At 37.8% G+C, this 27,465-nt stretch overlaps 1 protein-coding gene across 2 annotated transcripts in view; it reads right to left on the bottom strand.

Moving 5' to 3' along the window:
- NFXL1 (nuclear transcription factor, X-box binding like 1) overlaps positions 1-25,159 on the bottom strand; it is a 48,569-nt gene extending 23,410 nt beyond the window's left edge. The window contains exons 1-16 of one of the 2 annotated variants that reach the window (XM_085059031.1): positions 24,874-25,159; positions 23,485-23,655; positions 23,036-23,145; positions 21,370-21,503; positions 19,712-19,890; positions 19,380-19,541; positions 19,174-19,274; positions 17,829-17,943; positions 17,369-17,493; positions 16,436-16,558; positions 15,019-15,109; positions 11,422-11,542; positions 10,620-10,776; positions 9,807-9,898; positions 6,547-6,568; positions 303-443 (exon numbers count right to left, since the gene is read on the bottom strand). In XM_085059031.1, coding sequence (XP_084915157.1) covers positions 303-443; positions 6,547-6,568; positions 9,807-9,898; positions 10,620-10,776; positions 11,422-11,542; positions 15,019-15,109; positions 16,436-16,558; positions 17,369-17,493; positions 17,829-17,943; positions 19,174-19,274; positions 19,380-19,541; positions 19,712-19,890; positions 21,370-21,503; positions 23,036-23,145; positions 23,485-23,655; positions 24,874-25,033 — 2,004 coding nt within the window. In that variant the 5' untranslated portion in view covers positions 25,034-25,159. Of the gene's footprint in view, positions 1-302; positions 444-6,546; positions 6,569-9,806; positions 9,899-10,619; positions 10,777-11,421; positions 11,543-15,018; positions 15,110-16,435; positions 16,559-17,368; positions 17,494-17,828; positions 17,944-19,173; positions 19,275-19,379; positions 19,542-19,711; positions 19,891-21,369; positions 21,504-23,035; positions 23,146-23,484; positions 23,656-24,526; positions 24,699-24,873 lie in introns of those variants that run through there. The other variant, XM_085059032.1, reaches the window with a different exon arrangement.
- Between the last annotated feature and the right edge of the window lie 2,306 nt (positions 25,160-27,465).

Genomic DNA, 27,465 nt, shown 5'->3' with positions numbered 1-27,465 from the left:
AGACTTCTCGAGAGTGTTAAATAAGGTTCTGATGAAATAAAAGTAATGTATATTAACATAAAACAAAGAGGCATAGAATTTGCAAAAAATATAATATTGTCTCGGATTTATTATCTAAGGAAATAGAGATTAGCTAACTGTCACAGCATGAATGGGAAGAGCACACATGCAAGTCTCCCAGTGGAATCTGGAATAGATCTGTACCTTCCAGCTGCAAATTCTGTATTTTCCATGTAAAACTGAAGACAATGCATATACATATAAAATACACAAAAACAACAGCAAAAAGGAAATTAACTTACCTTATTTCCATCTCCACTACTGTTCAATTTAGTCACACGATGACACTCTTTCATACAGGTATGATTCTGACAATCAAGAAGCCGCCCACAAAATCTCTTACATGAGTAGGGATTTGCAGAGTGACATGGCAATGGACTAACCTAAAAGTTAAAAAAAAATAATATAAATATACAGGTGGGATTTATATACATCCATTGCACATATGTAGAGTGTGAGATACATACATATGCACACACACAGAGAGGCACAGAATTATTACAGAAAAATTTTAGTTCTGCAATATCTTTGTAAAAGAAAAAACACCAGTGAAATTCTATTTGGGTTTTTTTAGGTATAATTTGGGTTCCTGTCCACATAATCATGTAAGCACACAAATTTGTTTTACACTGATTATAAGAGGAAAAAAATTACACTTCATTAAACAAGATAACTTTTGCAGCATAGTTTCCCTTTTTTTTTTTTTTTTTGAAGACTATTATACACTCAAATCTTTTACTGTCATTTGTTCCATCTTTCCGAATTACACTCATGCTTTCCATTAAAGGTTCCTAAACTGCTTTACTATTATTGCTGAAAACAGTTTGCTTTCACAGGGCTAACTGTATTCCGGTCACCAAACACCCAAAGTTTGAAAAACAGGAAACAACTTGCAAGCCAGAGATTCTAAAAAGCAAATATGGACTATATAAAATATAACTCCCAGGAGAGGTAAGAAGCAGAAATGGCTCCATAACAGGACTAAGATTTTAATGTCTTATGATACATTTGTACTTTCTACTTTGAGGTTAACACTCCAGTTAACAGAGCTCTGTAATACTCTTCAGAGCATCTACTTAGAAGCAGCTACTCTTCACTGGTACCAAAACACAGTGTGAACTCCTAACTAGGTTATTTGCGTGAAGTTGAATAGTACAAGTCCCTCTGTACAGAAGGATTAGAGGAAACTCGCTGTTCCCATTTTCCAGCCATTATATAATACACAAAAAATAGTTTTTTGTGATGCTGTCAAAAAATTTTATTTTTTTCCTTACTTCATGATCACTTTGCAGAGAAAAACAAACTATTTGTGATGTTATTACACAAGAGGCTAATGTGACATAACTCATTTTGACTAGACTAAGGGCGTGATGTTACATTGCAACTGCAGTTGACTGAACAGCTTTGCAGGGTACCCTTCCTTTTCTCTCTTCAAACTCCACAGTTTGAACTCCAGTGCACACTCCTACCTCTTACTTTGAACAAGTCCTACCACACATCTCTTTTTACAAGAAGACAACTTTAATAATCAAATGGGAGAAAAGGAATTAATAGAAAAAGTTGCTTGTCTTTTGCCAGTGGCCTGGCCATACAAACAGGTGAACACCAGAACTGAAAAAAGAGAGGATGCCCCACAGGGTAGAGTGAGGGACAGACTCCCTTCAGCAATGTGCATGTTGGTCTACCCCAATCACACAAAGTATGATTTACATCCACTTGTCTATATAAATGTTTTCTGGGCTTCACCCAAAAAATACTACTCCACATCAAATCACTGAAAAATCCAATTTATTCATACGACTTCTGAACTCCTCTTATCATCCTGACTCACTGAGACTGAATAGAAGTCTGTGTGGCAGGCTGAAAATCAAGCATGGCACACACAGGAGAAAATCTTGAGGCTATCACATCCAACCACTTTCACATCCCTATGTCAGAGCTGAAGCTAATGTTGGCTAAAACACTAATACATCACATCAAGTAGTCTGAACACCTGGTTCCTACTGCCCCTAGCAACATCCTGCTCTGTCTCTGATGGATGTTTCTGGTGACCAAAGGAAGAAGAGCCAGCAAGCAGCAGGCCTAATAGAAAGAGTGTCCAAAGCAGAGAATAGTACTGTATCCAGAATGCATACACCAATTACCAAAGCTTTTAATGTTCCTAATAGCCTACCCCTTCACATACTACTCCATCTCCCTCCTCAGAGCACAACATCCTTTCAGTAGCAATGTTAAGTACTCAAAGGATCTTGAAAGAAAAGAATGAAAGAAAAGATGTACTAAACATTCCACTTTGCCCACTTCTCTACCCTTCCTTGCCACTCAGTTTTTTATGACCACTGGTTCTGCTGGGGCTCAGGCAGTGACAGCAGATCGAGGCAAGAACAGCAATTAGCTCTAGGGCTGCACTGTTCCATAATGCTGATGAGACTTCTTTTTACCAAGAATTAAGTCTTCCACCAGTTAAGGACACAACCACTAGCTCCAGCTAGAGCCAAGCACTTAGACAGAAGTGGAGCATCCCTTCCAGTGGCATCCCTCAAGTACACAGATGAGAGGCACAGTCAAACAAAGCCAGAGGCAGTGAAGCACTCAAGCCAGCCAGGCAATGGCAGCTTTCAGATGGCTGACTGGAGGGAACGTCCCAGCCCTCTGGCTGCATCCAGCATAGCTTCAGCTTGAGCTCAATAAGACAGTCTTCTGGAAACTACTGACACAGTAACCAAAATCCAAAAAATTTCAATTAATTTAAACCTACATTATAGGGCTTTTTCCTCCATCTCTTGCCAGGTCATTCTGTCATTCTGTTGTGGCTCTAAGTAGTAAATCTACAGGACAAAGTAAAGTTTTACTTTCTACAGTTGGAATGCATCTCTGAAAATGCTAAATGGGGGTAGGATCTCTTGCTACAAAGACAAATATCAAAGTAGCCACAAACTCCAGGAGGTTGATGAGCTGAAGAATGAAGAAGGCAGATGAGAACCATAAGTATTTTATGAAAGCTGAATGGTAAAAAAAAAAAATAAGCATAATCTTTTTCGGACTACAGGTCATCCACAGGACAAGGAAAGGAGGGAAAGGAAGAAAAAGACATGACAATTTCCAGATGCTTTCCAGGAAATATCCCAAATGCATAAAAGTAATTAACAGATTCATCAATTAGAATATGAAAATAAAAATCAACTTGGCAAGGAAATTTTGGAAAACGTTTTAAGGCATTTGGTTATAATGATGAATCTCATCAAGTTTTACATAAAATTTTACCTAGAGGCAGAGTAATGGCCTTCCTTTTGTAAACGAAGCAGAACTAAAATCTACTCAGAAGAATAAAACCTGCATTAAATTCCTACCAAAAGAAAAAAAAACCCAAAACACCCAAGAAGAAAGAGAGTTCAATGATATGCCCAGGAACAGAAAGCCTGATATTACAGGGTATTTACAATACTCATCAAGAAAACAAAACAAGAGCATTTTCCTCCCTCCAGAATATTTAATGAAATTAAGCAACTACAACAGAATTATATACAGCAGATAAATTGCTATCATAGTCAGTAAAGATCTCCCTCTTTGTCATCATTTACCATGTATCAGCTTTAATTAATGTTTCCCATAAAAAGAGAGTTAAAATAATTTGCTTTTGAAAGATTTTGAAAGAGCATATGAGTACTACTGCTACGAAATTCCAATGCATGTAACAGTTTAAAAAAAGGTAGAATATCAAGATTTCCTTTCGAGATGGCTCCAACTGTAGACAGGTAATTTTTCTAACATACACCCTGAAACAAAACTGAGAGCTACTTTTGAGAACCTACAAATGGAAGAATGATGCGTTGCTTATTTTTCTAAATATATGTAGAATTATTTAAGAGAAGGCTGTAAATCTCAGCTAAAAGAAATCTTTTAGCTTAAACATCATGTAGAATCATACTTCCACTAAGCACAGATTTTATACAATTACATCTAAAAAGTAATTCTAAGTAAATTTAAGGAATTAAAATTCCTTGTTCTAAATGCCAAGGAATGTAAGAGCTCAAACTAAATCAATCCCTTAAAAATACTTTCTAAATTAAACACCAAAGTGAAATAAAAACAAAAGAAACAACAAACCCACACACACACAAAAACTAAAAAACCCACCAAAACCAAAACAAACAAAGAAAAAAATCCCCAAAAAACAAAACAAACAAACAAAAAATCCAACAAAAAAAATCCCAACCAAAACAAAACCAAACAACTCCAGTCTCTACACAAATTAAAATTACTGTCCAAATATAAAAAATTAGACAGTAGATTTGCTCTTTATATGAGTCCTGACGTATTTGCTTTTACTCTCTAATATACTCATTGTCAGCAGGCATCCTGATAAAATACAACTTGCTTTATTCCTTGTTTCTTTGTTTTTTATATCGCTTCCATTATAGGAGGTATAACAACAGTGCAACATAAGTAGTAACACAGCACAGCAATAAGCACCTACTCACAGCAAAACTTTGCTTAAGAAAATTGCTACTTTTGTTACATGTGAACAGTTTACATTTCCCAGTGAGAATCCCCTCAGGGGCTGGTAACTTCTACTGGAAGGCAGCATTCTTAAATAGATAAATGCATAAATTGATTCATGTTTGCTCTTTTTAGCAAAAATAAATTAATCTGAGTTGAGATTATTTGTTAAGAACTAATGTAGCTGTAAAACACTGATCAGACATTACATATTATTTCTTTTTCTTTCCAGAGATCTCAGAACAACCCAAAAATCTACAATGAGCACAAAATACACTGCAAATAAAATACACTTCCCACACGCATTAACAAATCACTCTTTTCCTTGACTTTCATCAAAACCTCAAAGATTAGGAGAATTCATTCCACTCCAGAACTCCACTTCAGCAGCAAGGCAGCACCACCCTCTGCTGGCTGAGAGGAGTAACATTTCATCTAGGTGTACCATGGAGCATCAAAAAATCTAAATTAAAGTCAGCTACGGACTCCCAGGGATTTGTCCTTATTTTTCACACAAATCCATAAAGAAAACATGACCCAAAGCCACTAAATGATTTTGCTAAGACTACTATACAACAGAAAATGAAATTTTTTTCGATTATTCTGAAACAAGTAATAATAAATACGTAGTAATTGTTACTATTTTCTCCAGTAAGAGTAGTGATACTGACCTATTAAGAGGAAGGACAAACTTCACAACCATGTGCATCTAAACAGAGCAAATCCTTTTACATTGTCTACATCAAGTTATAGAGTTTGTTTATACATAAATTCATAAAAGTTCAGGTGAGATTCGGTATGTCCTATAAAAAAACCATGTCACTGACTCAAAAAAAAAAAACTAATACACATGTAAGTTTTACTGTGGAAACACAAAACAAAGCCCATCTGTTTCAACAACAAACAGATAGGCACTGTTGTTCTGCTCATGCATTCTCTTTGGCACATTTTCCTTTAGCAAGTGGCAAGCTGCTAAGTAGCTCTATGGGAGCTGCATTCACAGCCTGGATGGGTTAATGAATGTTCCACCCAAGCGGACTGCAGATACATTAAGGTTGGTAACAACATTTGAAGATGTTGCCACAACATCATCAAGCCACCATTATAACACACGCCAAGAGATTATTAAAAAAGGTCAAAGAAAAAAAAGAGAGGTATCTTCGATATCTTTGTATTTAGTGTTTTCTAGAATTTTTTACTAGCTTAAAATGATCCCAGTTTTTTTTATAATATTATTAGTCAGGCTTGGACAGTGAATTTATGCCAGACATACCAGTAGACAAAGCCATAATAGCAACAGCTTTTTTAAAATTAGTTTAGCTATCATCTTTCGAAATCAAGAATTACTTGACCTTAAATTTCATAATGTTTAGAAATTATTGTGAATAATGATGATAGCTACTTAAGCATCAATTAGATTCTCTTTTCATGTAAGCCCAAATAGATAGTGACTTCATCTAAAACTAGAGAAGGCTACACACCAAAAAGACAAGTTAGTAACTAACACTAAAGAAGTTTCCACTATACTATCTGATTTCATCCATGTGTGCTTAGATCCAAGTCACATGAGAATTTTCCTGTATGACATTATGTTCTTTATCCTTTTAAAATATACACAGCAGTTCATAGAACTTAAGAGTGTGTGACAGAGAGAGAATATTAACTACAGAATGGGGGGAAAGCAGAATTATTTAACAACAATACCACCAAAAAGCATTTAAACACAATTTAAACAACTGCAAGAATACGTAAATCATGAGTTAAAATTTCTGTCCATTAATCCTACAAAGTCAAACAGTTACATGTTCTCCAGAAAGAAACTAGAATACCTTATGATATGTAAGCTCTTATATTAAGGTACTTCGTTGATTTTAAAATATGTACTAAAAAAATCTAGTATTTCTTTTTAATGTTATTTTGTTTTGCAGACTGACAAAATGAAATATTTGCCATATTTCACTTTATAAGCCAGTTTCCATGACTCACCTCGTGCTGTCCAATACACTCCCTGTTAAAGGAAAAAAAAAAACCAGAGATTTATAAAATATATATTTGTTTAGTAGACTTAAATCAGTAACAGTGCTTTTCACACAAAAATTAGTGCAATCTATTATCTAAAAGTGCAAACTAAGAGAAAATCATCTATCTGTGCAGCTCAATGCCTCCTCCTTTTCAACAGTTGTTTGGAACACTTTGTTTTATAACAAAAATCTCAAAATCTGTTTTATGTGCAAATTAACTGTAGTTGTATATGAAATCAGTTACTTTTCAGAAAATAACCTGCTTTGGTTCCAAATATCATCTTCTTTGTCTCTACTAATACATTACATCATATTTTTCAGTTATTTCAGAGAACTATCTAGTCTACTCCTATATTTACAGTTTTCTCCCTTTTAGAATGGTTTACTGTTCCTAGGTAAGAAAACCTGTACTTGGATCAGAATTGTGAAGGTATTACGTGGTGACTCAATCAAACACTGAAACCAATATTTTGCTCAAGTTATTTTGAAAAGTATCTTTTTCTTTTTACCTCTCATCTCATACCTGTCATCTCTTTGATTTCTCTACTAAAATCTTGTATGAGAGAGCAATGAAATCACGAATATTCAAGCTAAAATGTGTGTAAATAAGTTCCTAAAAATTTCCAGAAGAGTATTTAAAAAAAAATACCCCTGATAACTTCTCTGACACAAAATAACAATCAAGAGCTACGGATGATGTTTAGGACAGCAGGATACTAACAAGTGCAATTAGCCACATAGTAGTTTCAGAACCCAGAGATGCAGCACAGGAGCCTGTTCTTCACTCCACACAGCTCAACCACCTTATACCCATAATAATCTTCCTATATCCAGCTAATTTGGCTTTTAGAACCTCTGCATTCCAGTGGAGCATACTTCTGTTCCACTGCAAGGATGAACTGCTCAACCAGCCTGACTGTCTTCTAGACCTGTAGATGAGCAATTCCCCATGGCAAACTTGCATTCAAGTTGAGCTGTAATGGTGTCAGATGAATTACCAGATGCATAAAATATTAGCAGGATCACTGGGCTTAAATGGTAGTAGCTAGTTTTTGTATACTGCTTAGACAGCAGTTACACATGGATTCTTCAGTTTGGGATCAATCTTGTTTCATTATTTTTTCCCTGCTGACTTGGAAGAGACAAAATGCAACAATTTTGCACATAATGCTAAAGGACAGTACAACCAACACATTCAAGGGCAGGGATACCTCAGCATCCAGACAGATTGAAGATATAGCCTGAGAGCAATTTCATGAAATGCAGAAGACAAAGAAAGTCCTACATCTAGTGACTGACTAAAATCCCAGCAATACTGAAGGCCCCAGGCTGGGGATATAATAGTGGCAATACGAGGAAGATACGAAGGTGATGAAGCCAGGCTCCTTCCTGAGGCTCACAGCAGGGATGCAAGAGACAACAATCCTGCTCTCAAAAAAGGAATGTTCTAAGCAGAATTTATGTACTCGGGTGGGGCTTTAACATCCAGCTGGACAAAGCTAGAGAAAAACTCCCTGAATTCAGTGTTGACCTGCTTTAAGCAGGAGGCTGGACTAGATGACCCTACCTCAAGGTAACTTCCAGCTTATGCAAAATTAGCAGAGCAAATGGAAATCTTCCTTTTAACAATTTAAAAAAATAGATACTGAATACATTCCACAACAAATCTCACAAAGATGCCATGCTCATGCTCAAAGACACCAAATCATTAGGAAAAAGGGCAGAAAGTACTGCAAAACCTCAGCAGTGAAGGATGGATTCTCCACTAACACCCATCCATACAGAAGAGTATTATTTAAAGTATTATTTAAAGTATTCTTCATTATCATATTTGTGCAAATGCCACTGTTCTAGCATTAATTCCAAAAGCGCTGCCAGCAATTTAAGAAGTTGTCAGGTCATTTGCTTTGTAGCAACACATACTTTTTATTATTTTGTTAATTCAGGAAACTATCCTCATAACACTTAAAAAAAGAACATTACAATTGCAAAGATCAATGAAGAGAGTTGGGATAATCTAGAATTAATGTGATCTAATGCTAACAGAACCTTAATTTGCCCCGAGCAATATGAAGTTAGAAAATTAAGTACTTTTCTAGTATGATTTCCTTCTTACTTAGGAACTTATCTCCTCTGGTGAGCAGTCTTCAGACTAACAGAGGTGATTTTGGTTTTGAAATTCAGAGGAAAAAGAAGATATACCTTACATAATGCATGATGCTATAGAATGACCTCTACTGAATACCTACAGGAGACAGCTTCTACAGCTGGCATCTACACAAACACTGAAACCAGACTACTCATGACAATCTGACTTTATCACCTTTCCTGAGTCTGGCTTTTGAGTCCAAGTAGCAGAAGTACTAAGTGGTCACAGCTTTGAACAAAAGTAAAACCTATTCTAGCACAATCCTATACAAGGTTCTAAATATATCTACATAGACAGTTAAATAGATCCTTTTATTTATCTTTCTCCATCTAGCTCCCACTTCATAAAATGAAGGGGGGTGTTTTAAAACTTTCAAAAAGACACTAATACCTGTGAACTATGCAGAGTTAAAAATAGTAGGAGAACAGAAAAACAGACCAAAAACATCAGCACTTTATTTTTCAAATAAATACTGAATTCTGAGTCCTCATTTTATACTGTAAACAGAGGTTCCATCAAATTGAAAAAAAGAGTGAAAAAAGTCATCATCATGTCTTCCCTTATATCATCAGCATCATCATAGAAAGAATTGATTCAGCTCAACTCAAGGAGCAAAACTTTCTGGACAAGTCAAAAATAGAAAGGAAAGGTATGGGATGAAAGGTATCCACCTGTCATTCACTAGCATGTAATAACCAAACAAAATACAACTCATTATGCAGAATACTATGATCCCGTAAACCAAACAAGATGGAAACTACATAGAAAAAGGCATGTCACTGATGACTACCAATCTTGGCAATTTTCATACTTGTATTTTAAAGGATCATTACACACAACATATATCAGAAAGAACTTATCTTTACTAACACAGTCAGTTCTTTCATAGAGTGAGCACACACTACAGAAATGTCTATCACAGTGCACCTAGCTTTATGAAATTGGTGTTCTCATAGGCTTTTTTCATCTGCAAATGTGGTTAATTTCATGTCCATCTCTACAACAGTACAAAAAGAAATAAATCTCTTTCCATATAAAAACTCTTTTTCAAATTTGGGGCTTTTTTCAATACTTACACTGGTATAGGAACCTCACAGGGAGGGCATGGTAGTGCAGTCTGAATGAAAGCTGGCTCAGATGGTTGTTCCCAAGGCCCTGCAGACTGATGCTGAGAGCAAAAGACATGAGTTGGATACAAAACACAAGTGGAACTATCTGCTTCACCATAAATGAATATATCATCTAACAAGTTTCCAGTTCTAACAAATTCACTTTCTAGTAACTAGCTTTCCACTAATGGAAATTTCCACACACTCCACCTAGAGATGAAACATTACAGTTTCATCCTTAGCCTGGTTAGGGAAAGGAAAATTACGTCCTGTGGCCCTAGTGCTAAAAATTAAGCACCAAGCTAAATGAAAAGGACCAGTAAAACAATTCTAACCAGTTAACAGAGGTAAAAATATTTCAATTAGCAAGCTAGTTCAATTACCATCATGCAGTGCATACACAGATCATGTTAAAAAATGCCAAACTATTTCTGACTTCTAACTTGCACAAATTTTGATGGTTTTGTAAATATCAAGGTGTTTTTTTCCTTTTGTTCTTATGTTAAAAGCAATTGCTTACAGCTGAAATTAAACATTTTTTAATACAATTCCAACAAAAGTCTTATGAATTTCTGAGCAACTCAATTATGTACTAAAAATTACTTAGATTGCAATGAAGACATTAGAACTACATAGCATCATGCTGAGGGGTATGAATACCTCTGTGCATTTTATTGTGTTTACTCTGAATTCCAAAAGCCTTGAAACATAAGATTAAGGTCAAACTGATGCTCATTGCTCCAAACCCAAATAATACATCAATTTTCACTGTTTACTTACTACGCCAGTTTGCTTCACAAGTGCTTCATCATGGCAGGAAACAGGGCACAAGTGGCCACATGTTAAGGTTTTCTGGCAGGGCTGACGACATGGAGGACACCGCCCAAAGTGACAATAGTGTTTCTCCTGGGTAGAATGGTGACAGGTAGGTGGCCGACTGAAGTAAAATCCAAGAATGAATCAATATGACAGCAAGAAATGTGAAGTTACAGTCACTGAACAATTATGTTCAACATATAATGAATTGAACAGTTGCTGTTGGTTTTTTTTTTTTTTAATTAGTTTACTTCTCACCTTCAGCAATGATTAACACTACAACAAAATTAGACAGGAGTTCTAAATAAAATTAAAAATCAAAGTTGGGTTTACATATTCAAACAGCTGTTTCAATCTTAATTCTATTCTGCACTATGTAATCTTGCTACACCGCAGCAGAAAATATTCTTTTTCCTTTTGCTAGTAAAGTTTTCTAGATAAACTGCCTCACTGAGGTACTTCAAAACATACCAGAGATGACTTGAAGAAATGAGCTGGACTACAGAGTTGGAAGAGCTTGGTGAGACAGAACCTCCCCCATGAAGCAGGCAAGCTGCTCATGAAACCTCGGTGTCAGAGAGGTATCTGTTAGGAAGGATTATTGCTAATCTCCATCTGCATAGTCAAGGATACAGAAGACTGAGAAGTAATAGCTGTAATCAGATAAGGAACAATTTTTGCCTTTCAAGGTATATTTTACTACTTTCTTCAAGAACACTTTAAACTCCACTCAAGAACGGGAAACACTAACACTTTCTATACTGACCTGCACAGCTGCTTGCATTTGGGAGGTCTGATGGTACGCTCTCTGCCACAGGGCACTTTAATGACTGTTTTTCCACAATTGCATTTCACATCTACAGTCTCTGGACATGGATTACAACTACCTAAAAACAAACATATTAGCAATATGACAAGCAAGTTAGAAATAAACCCCCCTCACATTTTAAAAAGAAGCCCAGTCATTTGGATCACACTACACTTCTGTATTTTCTATTTGCATTTCAGTCTTCCATACATACGAAGAAATGTCATCTTTCATCTAAATTCCAAGAGGTAAGGGACACTGAAAAACTGGTACAATAAAATTTTGCAGACTTTGTATGATATTAATGCTCAGCCAATGTATAACGAATGCTTCCTTGAAAATATCTGCCACCTCTATAGTTAACTCATGTTACTAATCTGACGTATTTTAAAAAATGAAACTGTAAAAGATATATGTTTTACTTTGTAACTCTCCCACACAATTTCTTCACCAAGTGCCAACTGCTAAGTTTTATTATTGCGTAATTAACACGGAGAATATGAATATTCTAAAAAAGCAAATTTAGACATGGGATTTTAGCTTACTAAACATGTTGCATTCTGAAACTTTAAAGAAAGCAACTGAAAGAGTTACTGACAGCAAAACTTTTTAAGCAATTGTGACTTGTTACCAGGATCTGAAAAGCAGCATTTCAAGAAGCAGATGTCTCACTGGCAAAAGGCTACTGAAGAGAAAAGGATGGAAGCACTACTGTCTTTATACTGCAAAGTCAATTAAATAACAATATAACGATCAGCACACATGGAATCATAGAACGGTTTGGGTTGGAACAGATCTTAAAGATCATCTAGTTCCAACTCCCCTACCATGGGTCAGGATACCTTCCACATACTGCTCAAAGCCCCATCCAACCCGGCCTTGAACACTGCCCGGCATGGGGCATCTAAAATTTCTCTGGGCAACTTGTTCCAGTGCCTAAACACCCATACAGTAAAAAATCTCTTCCTAATTATATAACCTAAACCTACTCTCTTTTCATTTAAAGCCATTAACCATCATCCTGACACTTCATGCCCTTGTAAAAAGTCCCCTTTCATCTTTCTTGAAGGCTGCTTTAGGGACTGGAAGGCTGCAAATAGGTCACCCTGGAGTCTCCTCCAGGCTGAACAACCCCAAGTCCCTCAGCCTTTCCTCATAGGAGAGGTGCTCCAGCCCTCTCATCATTTTGGTGGCCTCCATGGGACTCACTCCAGCAGGTCCATGTCCATCCTGTGCTGAGGACCCCAGAGCTGATGCAGCACTGCAGGTGAGCTCTCACCAGAGCAGAGCAGAGCAGAGCAGAATCCCTTGCCTGGCCCTGCTGCCCATGGGGCTTTGGATGCAGCCCAGGACACGTTTGGCTTTCTGGGCTGTGAGTGCACATGGCTGGGTCATGTCCAGCCTCTCACCCACCAGCACCCCCAAGTCCCTCTCAGCAGGGCTGCTCTGGATCTGTTCATCCCCAGCCTGTGCTGATACTGGGAGTTGCCCCAACCCAGGTGCACCACCTTGCACCTGGACTTGTAAAAACTCATGAGATTCCCAAGGGCCCACTTCTCAAGCTTGTCCAGCTACTTTTGCAAAATAAATTGAAGGTCTAAAGCTATACTGCTCAGAGTGGCTAATATGTGTACAATTCACTTAAATATCCTATAAACAAAGACAACTGACTACATGCTCAAAAATACAGAAAGGCAGAGATCAGAGATTCAGAGAGCCTGAAAATAAGGTGAGAACACAGTGCCCTCAAATCAAGTGTTATAATGTACTACAGGCGGAAGCAAGACATTTTTATTCCCTGGCAACACATTGTAAATTTCATCAAGCATGATAAATATTTAAGACTAAAAGATAAGCAAAAGAAAACCCAAACCACAAACAGAATAGATTAAGTTACCTTGTTTCAGGGACTCCTGCTAAAGGCCAACTGCTTCTTATCAGCAACCTCTAACTGAGACTAAGTACCTTTTAAAGGACCCCATCTGAGAAGTTACTTTCTAGGAGGCATCTATTTCCTTTAACATCAGTGGTCACTGAGATCTGGCAGCTCATTGGAAAATTAACCTGACCTGGTAGTACATACTGAAGATAAAATAATTAATCATAACTTTCAGTAGCTATTAAAATATTGGTATATAGGGAGAAACACATGAATATAAGTATTTCGAAATAAAACCAATTCCCTTCATTAGGAATATTTTCAAACATTCATCAAGACATTACAAACTGTACTAGACTGTATTTTGTCAAAGCACAGAGAAGTTAGAAAAGAAATTTATCATCAGGTATCATTAGTCACTAGCTTCACTATATGCAACTTTAGTTAGCAAATAGAAAATCATGCTCTATATTTGATATCTACATACTCAAAGATCACTCTTGGTTTCTTACAGATACTGCTTTATTGTTTTCATGTTAATTATGAGAAATCTTTGTCACTTTTAGCCAGGCTGTAAAATGCAAGCAACATCAAATATAAACAGTCATTCAACATAAAAGTTTATCCTATAATGCAGCATTAGCTCCCTAGTTTTCCAATTAGAATTTTATTCTATGATTTAGTTATCAACCAAACTAATGTGGAAAAAGAATGTTATCAGTTTTCCTCTGACAGTACACAAAAAAATAACATATTTTCAAGATTCTAAAGAGGTACAGGGGATGGAGAAGAAAGGAAAAAAGAAAAAAGGGTGCAGTATACAGAGAAAAAACCAAACCACTAGTTTGTGGTGACAGATTTAATAGCAAGTGAAGTGGTACAACTACCACCTTTACCTGTCCTCTCCTCCTAAGAGTCACTGCCTCAGAAGGAAGACCAGCTGAACAAGTTGTGAATTATATCCTGAGTTGCTGCAATTTATACTTCAGAAAACCAAGGGAAATTACATAGGCTACTTGGCTGCTATTTCAGCAGGGCAGCAGCTTCTGTGGGGAAAATTGCTGAGAGGGCAGACAATTTTTCAGTCATTCCAATTTAACCCCCTACCAAACAAATGTCAAAGTAATCTGCCAGGCAATTTTGCCCATTTCTAGCATCTTTTTAACAAGGTCACTGGATTCAGAAGCAAGCTTATTTGTTATCCTTCTTATAGGCAGTAACAAGTTCTTATTTTCTTTTACCAGTAGGATACCAATATACATTCAAATTCCATCACACTTTTTTTTTAAGCCCATATGTTGCATTCTAGGATTTTTTTAAAACCATCCAGACTCAATCAGCAGCAGTATTTGGACTTTGGACTTTGATATTCATATTCAGTGAACAGAATTATTGGGAAAAGGAAGTCAAGCCATGGCTTTTTAATTACACACCTGGAAAGGAGACAAGCATTTTCAGAGGAATAATATTAAGCAAAATCACCAGGTAAAAACTCAGGTTGCCACTATGTAAGTTCTTAAATTCTAACCAGCACTTTCAAACACACTGCCCCCACAATAAGCCCACATGCAACAAGGGAGAGAATTCATTAAGCACCACATACAGTCATGCAAGCATGAAATCTGGCAAAAATAAACAATATTCCATCGTGACAGGGATTCTTCACCTGTTCTTACCTCTGTGGCAGCCTGAAGGACATTTGTGATTTCTGCAGCCCAGAGTCCGCCCACAGACTTGATCACAAGGTGGACAGTTTCCAGAACAGCACTAGCAAGAAAAAAACCCCAGAAACTCTAATAACTGGAAACAAAAATTTCTGGTATACATTTTCCCTCTTTTACTATCTCATTTTTTTCAATAGTTATTTCAAGAAAAGTCAGTGTACTTTAGTCAAATTTCCTCAAACTCATTTCAGAAAGAAAGCCACCTGTGAAATGGTTTTTAAAAAAATTCAAATTATAAAATAACAAGAAAACATACATTTGAATGCATGTTTTCAACACACTAAAAAGGCAGAGAGCTTCATAAAAGCATAAGAACATTCAAAAGTTCTAATTATTGTAATATTTTAATTTAAAATAATTTCAGAAGATAGGACATCCAACAGTTTACCTCATTACTGTGCAATTCTTCAACTTTTATGCTATGTTGTCCTGAGGACAAAAATGTTGCTAAGCATTTTTTTATACACATTTTACCTTTGTAGTAAAGGGCAAATAACTTCAGGACCAATTATCTATTTTCTATTCTTATATAAATTAGAAATATGAAAGAATGAGAATATTTCACAAAACCATCGCATTTGTGATGCCAGGTCAGGAGTGAACATCAGCTTTTCCATTAACTTGAAAGGTACCCTTCTGCCAACAAGAAACCTGGAGTTTTCTTCATAGAGGTGTCAAGACTGCATTTAGTTGTTTTGTAATCTTTTCACATAAAGTAAATTCACTATAACAATAATATTTTAAAATACCTAAGAATAAAACTATTTTTTTCATGCCTATTTGTGGCAATTAGTCCAACTTTCACAATGTATTAATTCACAAACAACAGGCAACTTTCAGGCCTTCTTGAATGAATAAACTGAAAAGATACTTCTGAATATCAATCATTCCTTTTGACTTCAAGTAAGAAGGGAAACAAAACTCCAATTCCCAATTGTCAGACCACTGCTGCATGCACTGGTGCATCTTAGAAGGTGGGATGGAATGCTGAGCTGTCAAAAATAAAGAATATGTCCCTGACAAAGTTGTAAGTGATTCCCAGCTCTTCCTACAAAGTAAGGAAATTAATGGGTTTAACGACTGCACAATGCATAAAGCATCAATGACTGCTCAAGAATCTGAAAGCAAAACTGGCTTCTGGAACTGGAGAGCTGTCAAAATCCTCTTTATAAGGCCTGTGAGTTTTACTTGATGTCATCCTTTTCAGAGAATTCTGTACACTGAAAACTAGTTTCAATGACATGGAAGAAACCTCCTCTTTCTATACAATAACATGAGATGGAGCAACAAATTCATGTGATGTTATCTAGATTTTTCTTAAAAGTGAGCTAAACAATACATTTGAGAAAGATTATCTCTGGGCATTTACCTTCCTCCGACACTGGTGCTTTTGACAATCACGAATTTTAGTACACTTTGTTTCACACAGATACGGCTTATGGCACGGCATGCGCTTGGTGTGCTTTCCACAGCGACACTGTTTTTCAACCTCCTGGGCAGCATGACAGGGAAAAAAGGCAGGGTATTTTTAATACAAGGAAAAAAAAAAAGCAAAATAAAATATTCTACTACTATCTGTAAAGGCAAGTTCAAGGGAAAGTAACATTACACTGCAACCACACAAGCGTGTAGTGCAAGATGAGAAGTGTAATAGCAAAACAAATTCATACAAAAAAGTACCTCTTCTGCACATAAACTAGATTCACTCTTAGCATATACAGATAATTTGAGAAGTAGATGAGCAGGTTTATCTGACCATCATGGCTTTCACATGCTAACTACTTTCACCTAGACTTTGTAGCCAAAGCTGGTTCAGGAAGAGACAACTGAGACCTGACAGAGCAATGGCTTTGTACGGCAGACCACAGAAGCTCCAGAGATATCTAGAGCACTGCAAAATTTAATTTTCTCACAAAGAAAATAATAATGCTATGTTACAGCACCTTCCATTTCACTAATGAAGGAATATCATAATAAGACAAAGCCAGAAGGAAGCAAGAAATGATGGGGAAAAAATTGAGTGTCTTTCAGGGCATAATTAAATTTAGAAAACAAAACAAAACAAAATCAAGCCAAAGCAATAGAATGCTCATCCATGCCTGAATTCAACATAATGGTCAACTATTTACTCACAATTGTTTTGGGGTGGGAGGGGAATAACAAAAGAACATGTTGCTTTCAATAAATAAAGTCACAGATTTTGTGATAGATATGATTTCATTTTCCTTAGGAGACATGCACAATTCCAGGCATATAGTTTAAAAGCCCTAACGAAATGGGAAATTGCTACAGTAAGACCAACCTGTCTGCATATTTCACAGGGACCCCGATGACAGCGCTGTGAACATTTATGGATGCCACATTCTAGAACTTTATCACAACTATCACCACAGGTGGGCACATCTTCTGTACAAGGCAATGTAAACTCTAGATGAAGAGACAGAAAGTCCAAGTAAACATTTAGAAAAAAAACAAAACCAAAATATTTAGGAAAAAAATGCAACGTGTAGTAAGTTCAAAAGACCATTTTCTTTTGTTTTTTTTAAAATCTTCTTTAGAATTACTCATTTATTCACATCACAAATAAAACCCATGGTACTAAATAAAGCTTTGAAAGATATGCAAAAAAGGTTAATATACTGTCATGGTTGACTATAAGAACATTTTATGGACCCTGCCCTGCAGAATTAGCCTAAACTACTGATTGTGAAAGACCTGAGGACTTTTTATTGAATTTATCATTAAAAAAAAAGGTAGCTTACTTGTTTTTCCACATGGACAGGACCTTTTTCCAGAACGAGGACAGTCTCCACAGGGACCAGCATGACAAACTTGCTCACATGTGTGATTACCACATGGCAAACGTTTCCCACACACCTGAGAAATTCAGAGAAACCAAGTGCATGCAACATAATGGAACTACACACCAAGCCAAAGCAAGCCGTGGGGAAAAAGTAGGAGTGAGATGCTTCTGGATGGAATTTCACTTTCTCTCAATTTTGTTAACAAATCTTGTATTTGTTGAGTTCACCAAATAAAACTGATCATCCCTGCAGAGATCCTATTTGGGAGACCACAGTATACTGAGGAGTTAGTGTTTCAGAAAGCCTGAGTCATCCCAGGTCTGTGCTGTGCTGCACATACAGCTTAGCTGTCAGGCCTGCATTGTGCTGCACGTACACTTTGGCCACAGGATAAACTTATTGTAGCAGAGGAGATTGGAAGCAGCTCCCACTAGGTACCATGATTATGCTGTCTGCAAGTCCTTGCCTTTATCTAAAAGTGCAGCAAGAAGTTCTCATCTGAATACCCTTTCTGTTTGACTGTAGAAATTATGATCAAGAAATCATAGGGTCTTATGCTTTCTTGTAAGAAGACCCTACAATACCTTCAACAAACAAAATGGGGTCTGCACTGCAAGCTGCACATGTATCTAGGCCCATTCAATGTAGTACAGCTTGGGGTTCCAAAGATCTAAAGGGACAATATTATTTTTTAGATTATACTTCTTTTCTCTATAGTGTTAGTGTATTTTAGTTGATACTTCAGAGACCAAGAACCTTTCTTACTGGGGTCAGAATGATCAAGTACCTCTTGCTGCAGCCTCCTCCCTGCCACTTAATTTTTTAAATTATTTTTATATTTTACAGCCTGTCCATCCATAGCCTTGGTTTTAAGCATAAGCTGCAAATATACTTCTATGAATTAATCACAAAGCTTTCATTCTGTTACAGTCCTAAAAATAAGCCAGAAACTCTTGTCTACTAAACTGTGGTTTCCCTTTTATTTCTGAAGGCAACAGCTGAAATTTCAACTTCAAGAAAAAGAGCATACAAAGTTAAATTCACTGCTAGCTTAACCCTAGAGCAATTCCAGAACAGTAACATTTTATCTATTATAAAAAATTAACTGAGCCACCAACTAAATCTCATCTCAAACAATGCTGTTTATATTTTTGACTGCACTTTCAAAAGTTAAAAATAAGTTTTTCTTACCGAATACACTTTTCCAATCTTGAATACACCAAATACACTAATCACTAATTTAATACACTAATCAAATTTTATAAAGATGAGAAAGCAGTTAAAAAGGACAGCTTCAGCATACCTGATCACACTGCCACTGAGGACTTGCACAAAGTCTCTCTGCTGTCTGTCTTCCACAGATACACCGTTGTTTACTGACACGTGGACAAGGCTGACAGTCCCCTGTATGTAATTGCAAAGTGACATTAAGAGTAGGAATTGCACAAGGATGATGCATCTTAACAATTGAAACAATTACTGCTCTGAAGTTTAAAAGGACTGGTCTACCTGCATGACAGGAATTCTCACAAGCATGTTGTCCACACAGCAATGTTCGCCCACACGGCAGGCGACAAGACCACTCCTTGGCACTGCACCTTCGGGGCACTGGTTTGGCTTTCTTACAGTGACAGCTTGTTGTGACCATCTTTGGGCAAGGTGGACAGGGTCCTAATTATAGGAAAAAGAACATCTTGCTAACGACAATTCAGCAAATGCAACCTTGACTACTACATCTCTTTTACTCAGACAATTTTAAATACACTTAACAGATTCTAAGTCGAACTGTGTAACAGGTACCTAAATACAGGTCACACAACCAAGAAACACAAAGGATTTACCTGGATGGCATAGCAGCAAACATTTATGACCACAGGAAGGTTTGAATTCCCTCTCACATATCTGACCACAGGAGTGAGGTACCAGCCAAGGGTCCACGGCTGGATTCTCCACTTTTCCACAGTAACAGTAATACCTACTGGGAGTTTCAGAGCGTTTGTATTCAAACCTACATTTTGGACTACAACAAGGGAAAAAGCAAAAGCAAGGGAAAAGGAAAGCAATTTTTAAAAAGAATTCTTCAAAAACAAAAGGCAGTTTTTATCATTTTGGCTTCCCAAGATTGTTTCAATGCTACCAATTAACATTTTCACAATACTGTAATGAATAACAGCAACATACAGTAACACAGAATAAAGGTCTTTCTACATGTCAGACTTTACAATACATTCATTAGAATGTCTAAGGAATTGTCCTGCCAATACAATTTCTTTTCTCTAAGAATACATATAGACAAAAATTCAGCTCAGCAAAAATCAGAACAATTTTATATCAACATCATAAGAATCTATGCAACAGTTAACCTACTTAAATAGAACCAATTTTTAAAAAAGGGATTTAAAATCCAGGGTTTACTCGTAACAGTCTATTAGCCATGTAAAACAAAGTTTAGTGATGTTATTAAAACTATGAATAATAATTAGAATTTTATCTGAAAAATTTTAGATTCAAGATGTACACCATTGGTTTTATACCCTTGATGTTGACAGAAATTTAAAAAAATACACTATTGCTAAAGGTAGGTAGACACTAGAGGTCTAGAACTTTTAAGTGTCCCAGGCCAAACAGGCCCCATGCAAGCCATGGGCAAGGGAGAGAATACAAGGAAGGAAAAACAAAGCAGTTCACATGTCTGCCTACCCTGGGAAAAGACAACACACAAGAAGGTTCCCCTCAGAGAAGAAGAGGGACTTTGAAAGACCTATGCACTCAATCTTATCAAACAAAACATCAATCTTCCCTGATATAAAACATTACAGACCACAAACCATTTCTCAGTGGGGACTGAATAGCTTTAGCATATGCTTAAACATGAAATAAAATACCATTTCCCTGGAATTTTCTTCATTATAAACATTATGTTTAAACGTCTAGCATGTTTATAGTGAAAGAGACATTATCAACTTCAGATGCTGCCAGCCAACAACTGACACTTTATTTCCTAAGCAAACTTGCTTAGGAAATTTATTCATGCAGCCACATTATTATCTTCTTCTTTATACAATCTCAAGGAAAACTGCAAGACCTGATTTAATGTTTGAATTATACAGAGACTAAAAAAAATAAGTAATAAATCCCTACATCTTGCTATTTTACAATATGTTTAAAACTTATTTCATGGGGCCAACTTTAAATGTGAAAAATATATAAAGCCATTCAGAAATAAACGTCAGAAGCTGAGACATATGGCAGGTAAGTTACCTTCTCAGAGGTTAAAAAAAATTGGATGCAGCAAGGTTTTAATACCACTGTGAAATATTCCTGAATCATGTTAATGAAAACAAAAATAATTTCAAAAAGCAATAGAAAAGTCAGTCTTCTAAACTCTTGGTTTTTTGTTGTGAACATCACTTACAAGTACCATTCCTTCTAAAGTAACACCAGTTCACATGGTTTTCACAACAGAAATGACTTTGTAAATGTACCATGAGAAGCTCACCATGGCCAGGGATAATCTTTCTTCCCAAAATCATCATCCATCAAAGGAGAAGATACAAGGAAAAGGCTGTCCTTGGCCCACTTTTGGATACACACCAGGTGAAATATACAAAAGCATCCACAACAGCTCCAGACCTAAGGAGCAGACATCCAGTGTCAATTGCTTTAAATTAGGTTTCTGTTTCCATTGATGAACATCCGTAATATCTAAAGAAATATAAATTTGCTATTTTTCCCTTTAAAATAGATATCTTTTTGAAAGATAGATTTTACCTACTCTTTGATCAATACAGGCAGTTTTACTGTTATGGATTCATACCTACAATCTCTTTTATGACTCATGTGGGGAGTTTTTACCAAGGCTGATGAAGCCCAAAATACTCAGATAATCAGAGAAATGTTTATTTAAACACACTGTTGGAGGTCACGTAGCACAAACTGATGCCCAAAGGACTATTGCCAGCTTAGCTCGGTTCAGTCACAGTTTTGCCTAGCAAAGCTGGAAAGTCCTGAGGGGTGGAGACTCCACAACCACCCTGGGAAAGCTACTCCAAGTGTCATACTACCTTCCAAGTACCCAATCTGTACCTCCCAAGGCCCAATTTGTGCCACTGTCCCTTATTACACCACCTGGCACCATAAAGATGACTCTGGCTTTACCCAAAACTATCACAATTTGGTAAGAAAAGTGTAGAAGAAAATTTTATCTTTTAATTTTTTTTAGTAACTTAGGACAATGTTATGAAATTGGACTGTGAAAACACCAAGACTTTCCCCATTAACTTACACAGGACAAAGTCAATGACATAAGTTTCTACAACTATGGTAACTAACTTCCCAAAACTAAAGCTAAGCAGGAGACGTTTCGTAAACAAACAGACTTGGCAGAGATTATATAGATTCAAGATAATTAGCAAACCACTGAGCTATAAAGGAAGACTTCCAAGTTACCAAATCATCTCACTTCTGCTGAGATAAGATTAACTCTATCAAGAGCCACAGAACTTCAAAAATCAAGCTAAACATATTCATTAAGGTCTGAAAAAATATGGATTAAATATGTTAAGAATTCATACAAAATATATTGCATTGCTTTTTAGAAAGAAGTTACTGACTACAGTTTCATCGGATACTTGTAGTCTGCCTATATCTATCATAAGAAAATATTTTCTGCACTTCTTTTCTTTTTAAACATATGGTTGCAAACATGTTTTTGACTCAAGTAACTCTAACAGAAAGAGGAAAAAATATTTGTCCTGAAATCTCTCCCATATAGAATATACCTAAATGAAATAGGACAAACTTCTCTAACACACACTCTTCTCTTTCAGCACTTCTCTGATCAGCACTGAGGGCAGCAATAGTTTATTGAATACACCATTGCAAGCACTGGCATTCAAGCCATTATTTTTGTCACCTGCTACTATTTAAAACTAAAAAATAGCTATTTTACACTATGATAAACATATGACAAAAAAAGACATTCTGATTACAGGCTACACATATAAGCACTTATGTCTCCAAGTGTTTCAAAATCCAAAGATGCCAAATATTGCATTTAGTACTCACACTATTTTAAAGCTATCAATCCCAAGAATACCCTCAGTAATAAGTTATTCAGACAGTTACACTTGTTTTATTCTAAAAGATTACTGTAAAGTACTTACAGCTTGGTTCCTTTTAACTGAAGCAATGCAGATGAGACATGTCATAGCCCCTGACTGAAAAGCCTCATTCATGTACTGCCTCGTACGTTCCAGTTCACTTGCATCTCCATCTTTAATGTATAAAGATTTTTAAAGCAATCAGTAATGTTTGATCTGCTATTTGGTACACACCGAGACTGCTGCAAAAGTATTTTTTGGCCTTTAAATAAAGGCCAGTCATGTATTATTACAAAACCACATTTAGGACAGTTTAAAACTATACCATTGCTTCTTCATGAGAAGATAAGAATTACTACCAGCATGCACTGCTGGGAATAAATATTTTTAATGCAAGACATCAGGACAGAGTCCCTTCCTTCCAACTACAGAAAAATTCTAATACACAATGATACTGCATTGTTAATGCTTTCATACCAAAATAAAAGTCAATAAATGAAAAAAACCATTACCAGTTTGACTGGTGTAAATGGTAAATGTTTTGTCCAAAATTTTTCCTTGTTTTACTTCAGCATCTTCATCATCATCTTCAGATGAGGAGCTTAATTGGTCTTCAACTAGCTTTTTTGCTGCAGCCTGGTTAGCCTTCTTAATTTCATCAAATTTCTTCAGTGAAGATAACTCTGTTAAGAGAAAATACTAATGATGATTAATACCAAGACAGTTAATCGTAACACCACATTCAGTTTAACACACTTACCATTGTCCTTTGCCTTAGTTTGCTGATTTTATTTTTTTAAGAGTATTACATCACTAGATTTTAAATACCACACAAGAAGAGATTAATTGTATTTACATTTTTACTGAGCATTATCATAAAATTCACAGCAGGAATTACTGCTGACAAATCCAGCTAAACACACCAGAATATATGCATCTATAATGCTGGTTTATGAAAAGGATACTCTAAAAAAGCCCCACACATCCCACACAAACACAGCTGTCATGGCATGAAGAAGAGAAAAACAAAATACGCAATTCTTGACAGATACTAAAATTTGCAGATACCATACAGGTAATTCTCCCAGCATATGGTATTTCTTATATTACAACTTCTACCAATCTCCTTAAATGCAACAGACCAATAGTGTATTCATGCTATTTCATAGCTGGCCACATTATAGGTGAACGGGTATTTTAATGAAACCTTTAAGTTACCACATGTGAAATAGAGAAAGGTTCTCACACGGAGGAACAAAATTCTATAACTTAACAGCGTTCCCAACAAACCAAAGTGCCTTTGAGACAAAATATGATGCAGATATAAGGGTCTTAATGAGATCGCTAGCTTTCTTATTAGGCTACGGGATCCAATATACTTAGTTTTAAGGTTCTTCTAAAGAAACTACGCTGTCACTCAAAAGAACTTCGTCTTTGGCACTTCTCTGGTGTATTTCACGAGGATGAACTTACACTCACAGCTGCCCCGCGCACCGAAAGGCCAGACCGAAACCTTTCCCAGACCGGAGCAACGTGTTTCCCTGACCAGCGCACCTAAGGAAGTCTCTACCGAGCGTCTCCCCAGGGTGTTATGTTTCACCCGATACTTCTCACTTTACTCTTCTCCAAGAGCAAGACCGTGCACCCTGCGCACCCTGATGGCTCAGCCCCTCGCCATCGCCAGAGGCCTCCGCGTCTCTCCCCGGCAGGAACCTGCAAGCCAGGCAGGGCTCGGCACGTGGCGAACACCGGCTCGGGAGCGGGGCCGGGGCCCGCCAGCCTCCCTTCCCCGCGACGCCGGGGACAGCCCCGACTTGGCCACCTGCAGGGGCTCCGGGCCACCGCCGGCTCCCCAGCCCGGGGCCTGGCAGCCCGGGCAGAGGGCGGGACGCGACACTCACCGCTGGCCCCCTGGCCGATGGTTTCCGCTGCCGCAGCGCGGGCACCGCCGCGGGCCCTCGGGGCCGGGGGCCGGGCGGCCGCCCCAGCGCGAGCGGCGAGCTCGTCCCCGGGCCTGCCGCGGCCGCGGCCCCGGCCGCCCTGGCGCCACGGAGCCTCCATTGCTCTACCGCCAGAAAGCGGGAAGAGAAAAGGGACCAAACCCTCCGCCTCCCCCCCGCCAGCACAGCCGCCCCGCGGGGAGCGCTGCGCTCCGCCCGGCCCAGCCCGGCCCGGCCGCTCCGCCCGGCGCTGGGGGCGGCAGCGCCGCTAGTGCTCCCGCGGCAGCGCGACTACAGCTCCCGGCGCTCCCCGCGCGGCGGGCGGGCCGGAGCAGGGTGCCGCCTCAGCCGGCCGGGCTCGGGCCCGAGCTCTGTGCCTGGGAAACGGAGTCCTCCAGGCGGGTAAAGGTGTGAGATCACCGGGTCCAGCTGTTAACCCAGCCCTGACACGTCCACCATTGAACCACGTACCCAAGTGCCACAACCATACGGCTTTTGAATATCTCAGGGGGTAGTGACTTCACCACTTCCTTAGGCAGCCTGATCCGGTGGTTGACAGCCGTTTCGGTTGAAATTTTTCCTGATACCCAAATCAAGCCTCTCCCGGCGCAACTTGATTTCCACTCGTCCTGTCGCTTGTTACTTAGGAGAAGACAGTGGCCCCACCTCACTGCAGCCTCCTTTCAGGGAGTTGCAGGGAGCGATGAAGTCCCCCGAGCCGCCTTTTCTCCAGAGTAAATTTCTGGCAAACGCTCCTGCGGCATGCGTCTCTTGCAGACATTTTCTTCATAGCTCCTATAACTTCATAGCTCCTGGATTATGAGAGTTAAAAACCGACCACAAAGCCTATTTAGAAACTTCACTGAAGTACATCCAGAAAGTTTTAGTGCATGGAAATATATATTGAGGAAGCTGTGCCTCCTTGTAAGTTCTGACAAATAAGGGGCAAGTTGAAATAGTTTTAGTTTTATTGACATTTCCTTATAGCACTTACATTATGTCTTGTGTCAGGAGGTAACTTTGCATTTTTTCAGCAAGACCTTCTCATAAAAGTTAAGTTATGCAAGATTTCCAACTATAAATACTCTGAAAATAGTAGGCAAACCACTGGAGATCAATTCTGTTTCTCTGTTTTATTTTGAAGTGGTTTAAATCAAAGAATTTTTATTCTCAAGAAAGAGGCAGCTAGTGAATACAACTCATGTCTTAGACTGAAGGATCAATACAAGAAAAATTGTTAACAGTAGATATCTGCCTTTTTTTAGTTAAAACTCATATCATGTCACACATTTCTCTAATAAAAAATCTTAAGCACGTCAACAAAGGAGAAAAGTGTTTCCTAAGTGCCTAGTGGACATGTGGGATAGAGTGGTCCTGGCACACAGGTCACAAACTAGATTCAAGACCTGAGTTGGAAGAATATTGATGCAAAAAGTCCAACACTCACAATATAGCTAAATGCCAGAATAATCCTTGCTCCTGTGTGCCGGGATAGACTCTTTAGTGACAGGATGGCATATCCATTCCCCTTATCAGCTAATTAAGCCATTTGTCATTCAAAGCACAGGATCAGCAGGGCATGAACAGCCATTTTGTATTTGTATTTATATTTATCCTTGTTGTTCTGTAGCTATCCTGTGAATTAAGTAATTCATAAAATATAATCCTTGCAGTAAATCAGGAGTTATTTGTAGATCTCTGGCATCTTGGAAAGCATCAACATTACAAAAAGTAAAACAGCCAGAAAGAAATGCACTTTATAAAATACCCAATTTATAGCTCCATCTCATTAAGGAGAGAATGCAAGTGTAGAGATTATCATTGACAGTAACATGTTCATATGTATTTTTTAAGAGTGGCAGTCCAATTGATCAGGATAATCAAATTTCCCAAAATACAAAATTATCCATTCTCTCATTGCACCCCTGTGGCTAGCACAGGTTTTTCCCATGAGAAATTTTCTTGTGTTTTATAAATAAAGATGAAGTTTGGATGTTGTTGGAACAGTGTCCCAGAACTTGGGCAGTGCAGGCCTGGCCAATCAGGCCTGGGGGAAGGCTTCTGACTGACCAATCTGGGTGACTTTTGAGAACTCTATATATGTGATGAAATCAAAACAATAAAGGTCATTCCTTCTTGCCACTGAGAACTGGTGCATTCATTACTCTGCTAGCTGCTCAACAGCGACACACCCCCTTTCTTAGCTCCCTTTCATCAAACTCATCCAATGTTAAGTGCCTGTGATCAAATTCTGCTGAAAATTCCCAGCTGCAAATACCCAGCTGAGACCACAACTAAGCCAACCAGTTTTGCCAATGAAAACAGACATAAATTAGTGGGGAAATCCAAGGAGATAATGCATCTTAAAGCAGTTGAATATGGATCTAACATATGAATATATAGATTTTGCTATCTTAGAAGTAGTTATGAAGAAAAAAATACTCTATCAATGGGGGAAAACAGACTCTTTAGTCATATTCTTTTCCCAACAGCATCTGGAAATGCTGTAGGAAGAATTTAGTCTGTTGCTGTTGTGTCTTCCCCTTGCACTCT

Source organism: Lichenostomus cassidix, chromosome 4 (genome assembly GCF_008360975.1).
Source record: "Lichenostomus cassidix isolate B80296 chromosome 4, HeHo_3.0, whole genome shotgun sequence".
Lineage (NCBI taxonomy): Eukaryota > Metazoa > Chordata > Aves > Passeriformes > Meliphagidae > Lichenostomus > Lichenostomus cassidix.
This window is presented reverse-complemented; position numbering and strand designations above follow the sequence as displayed.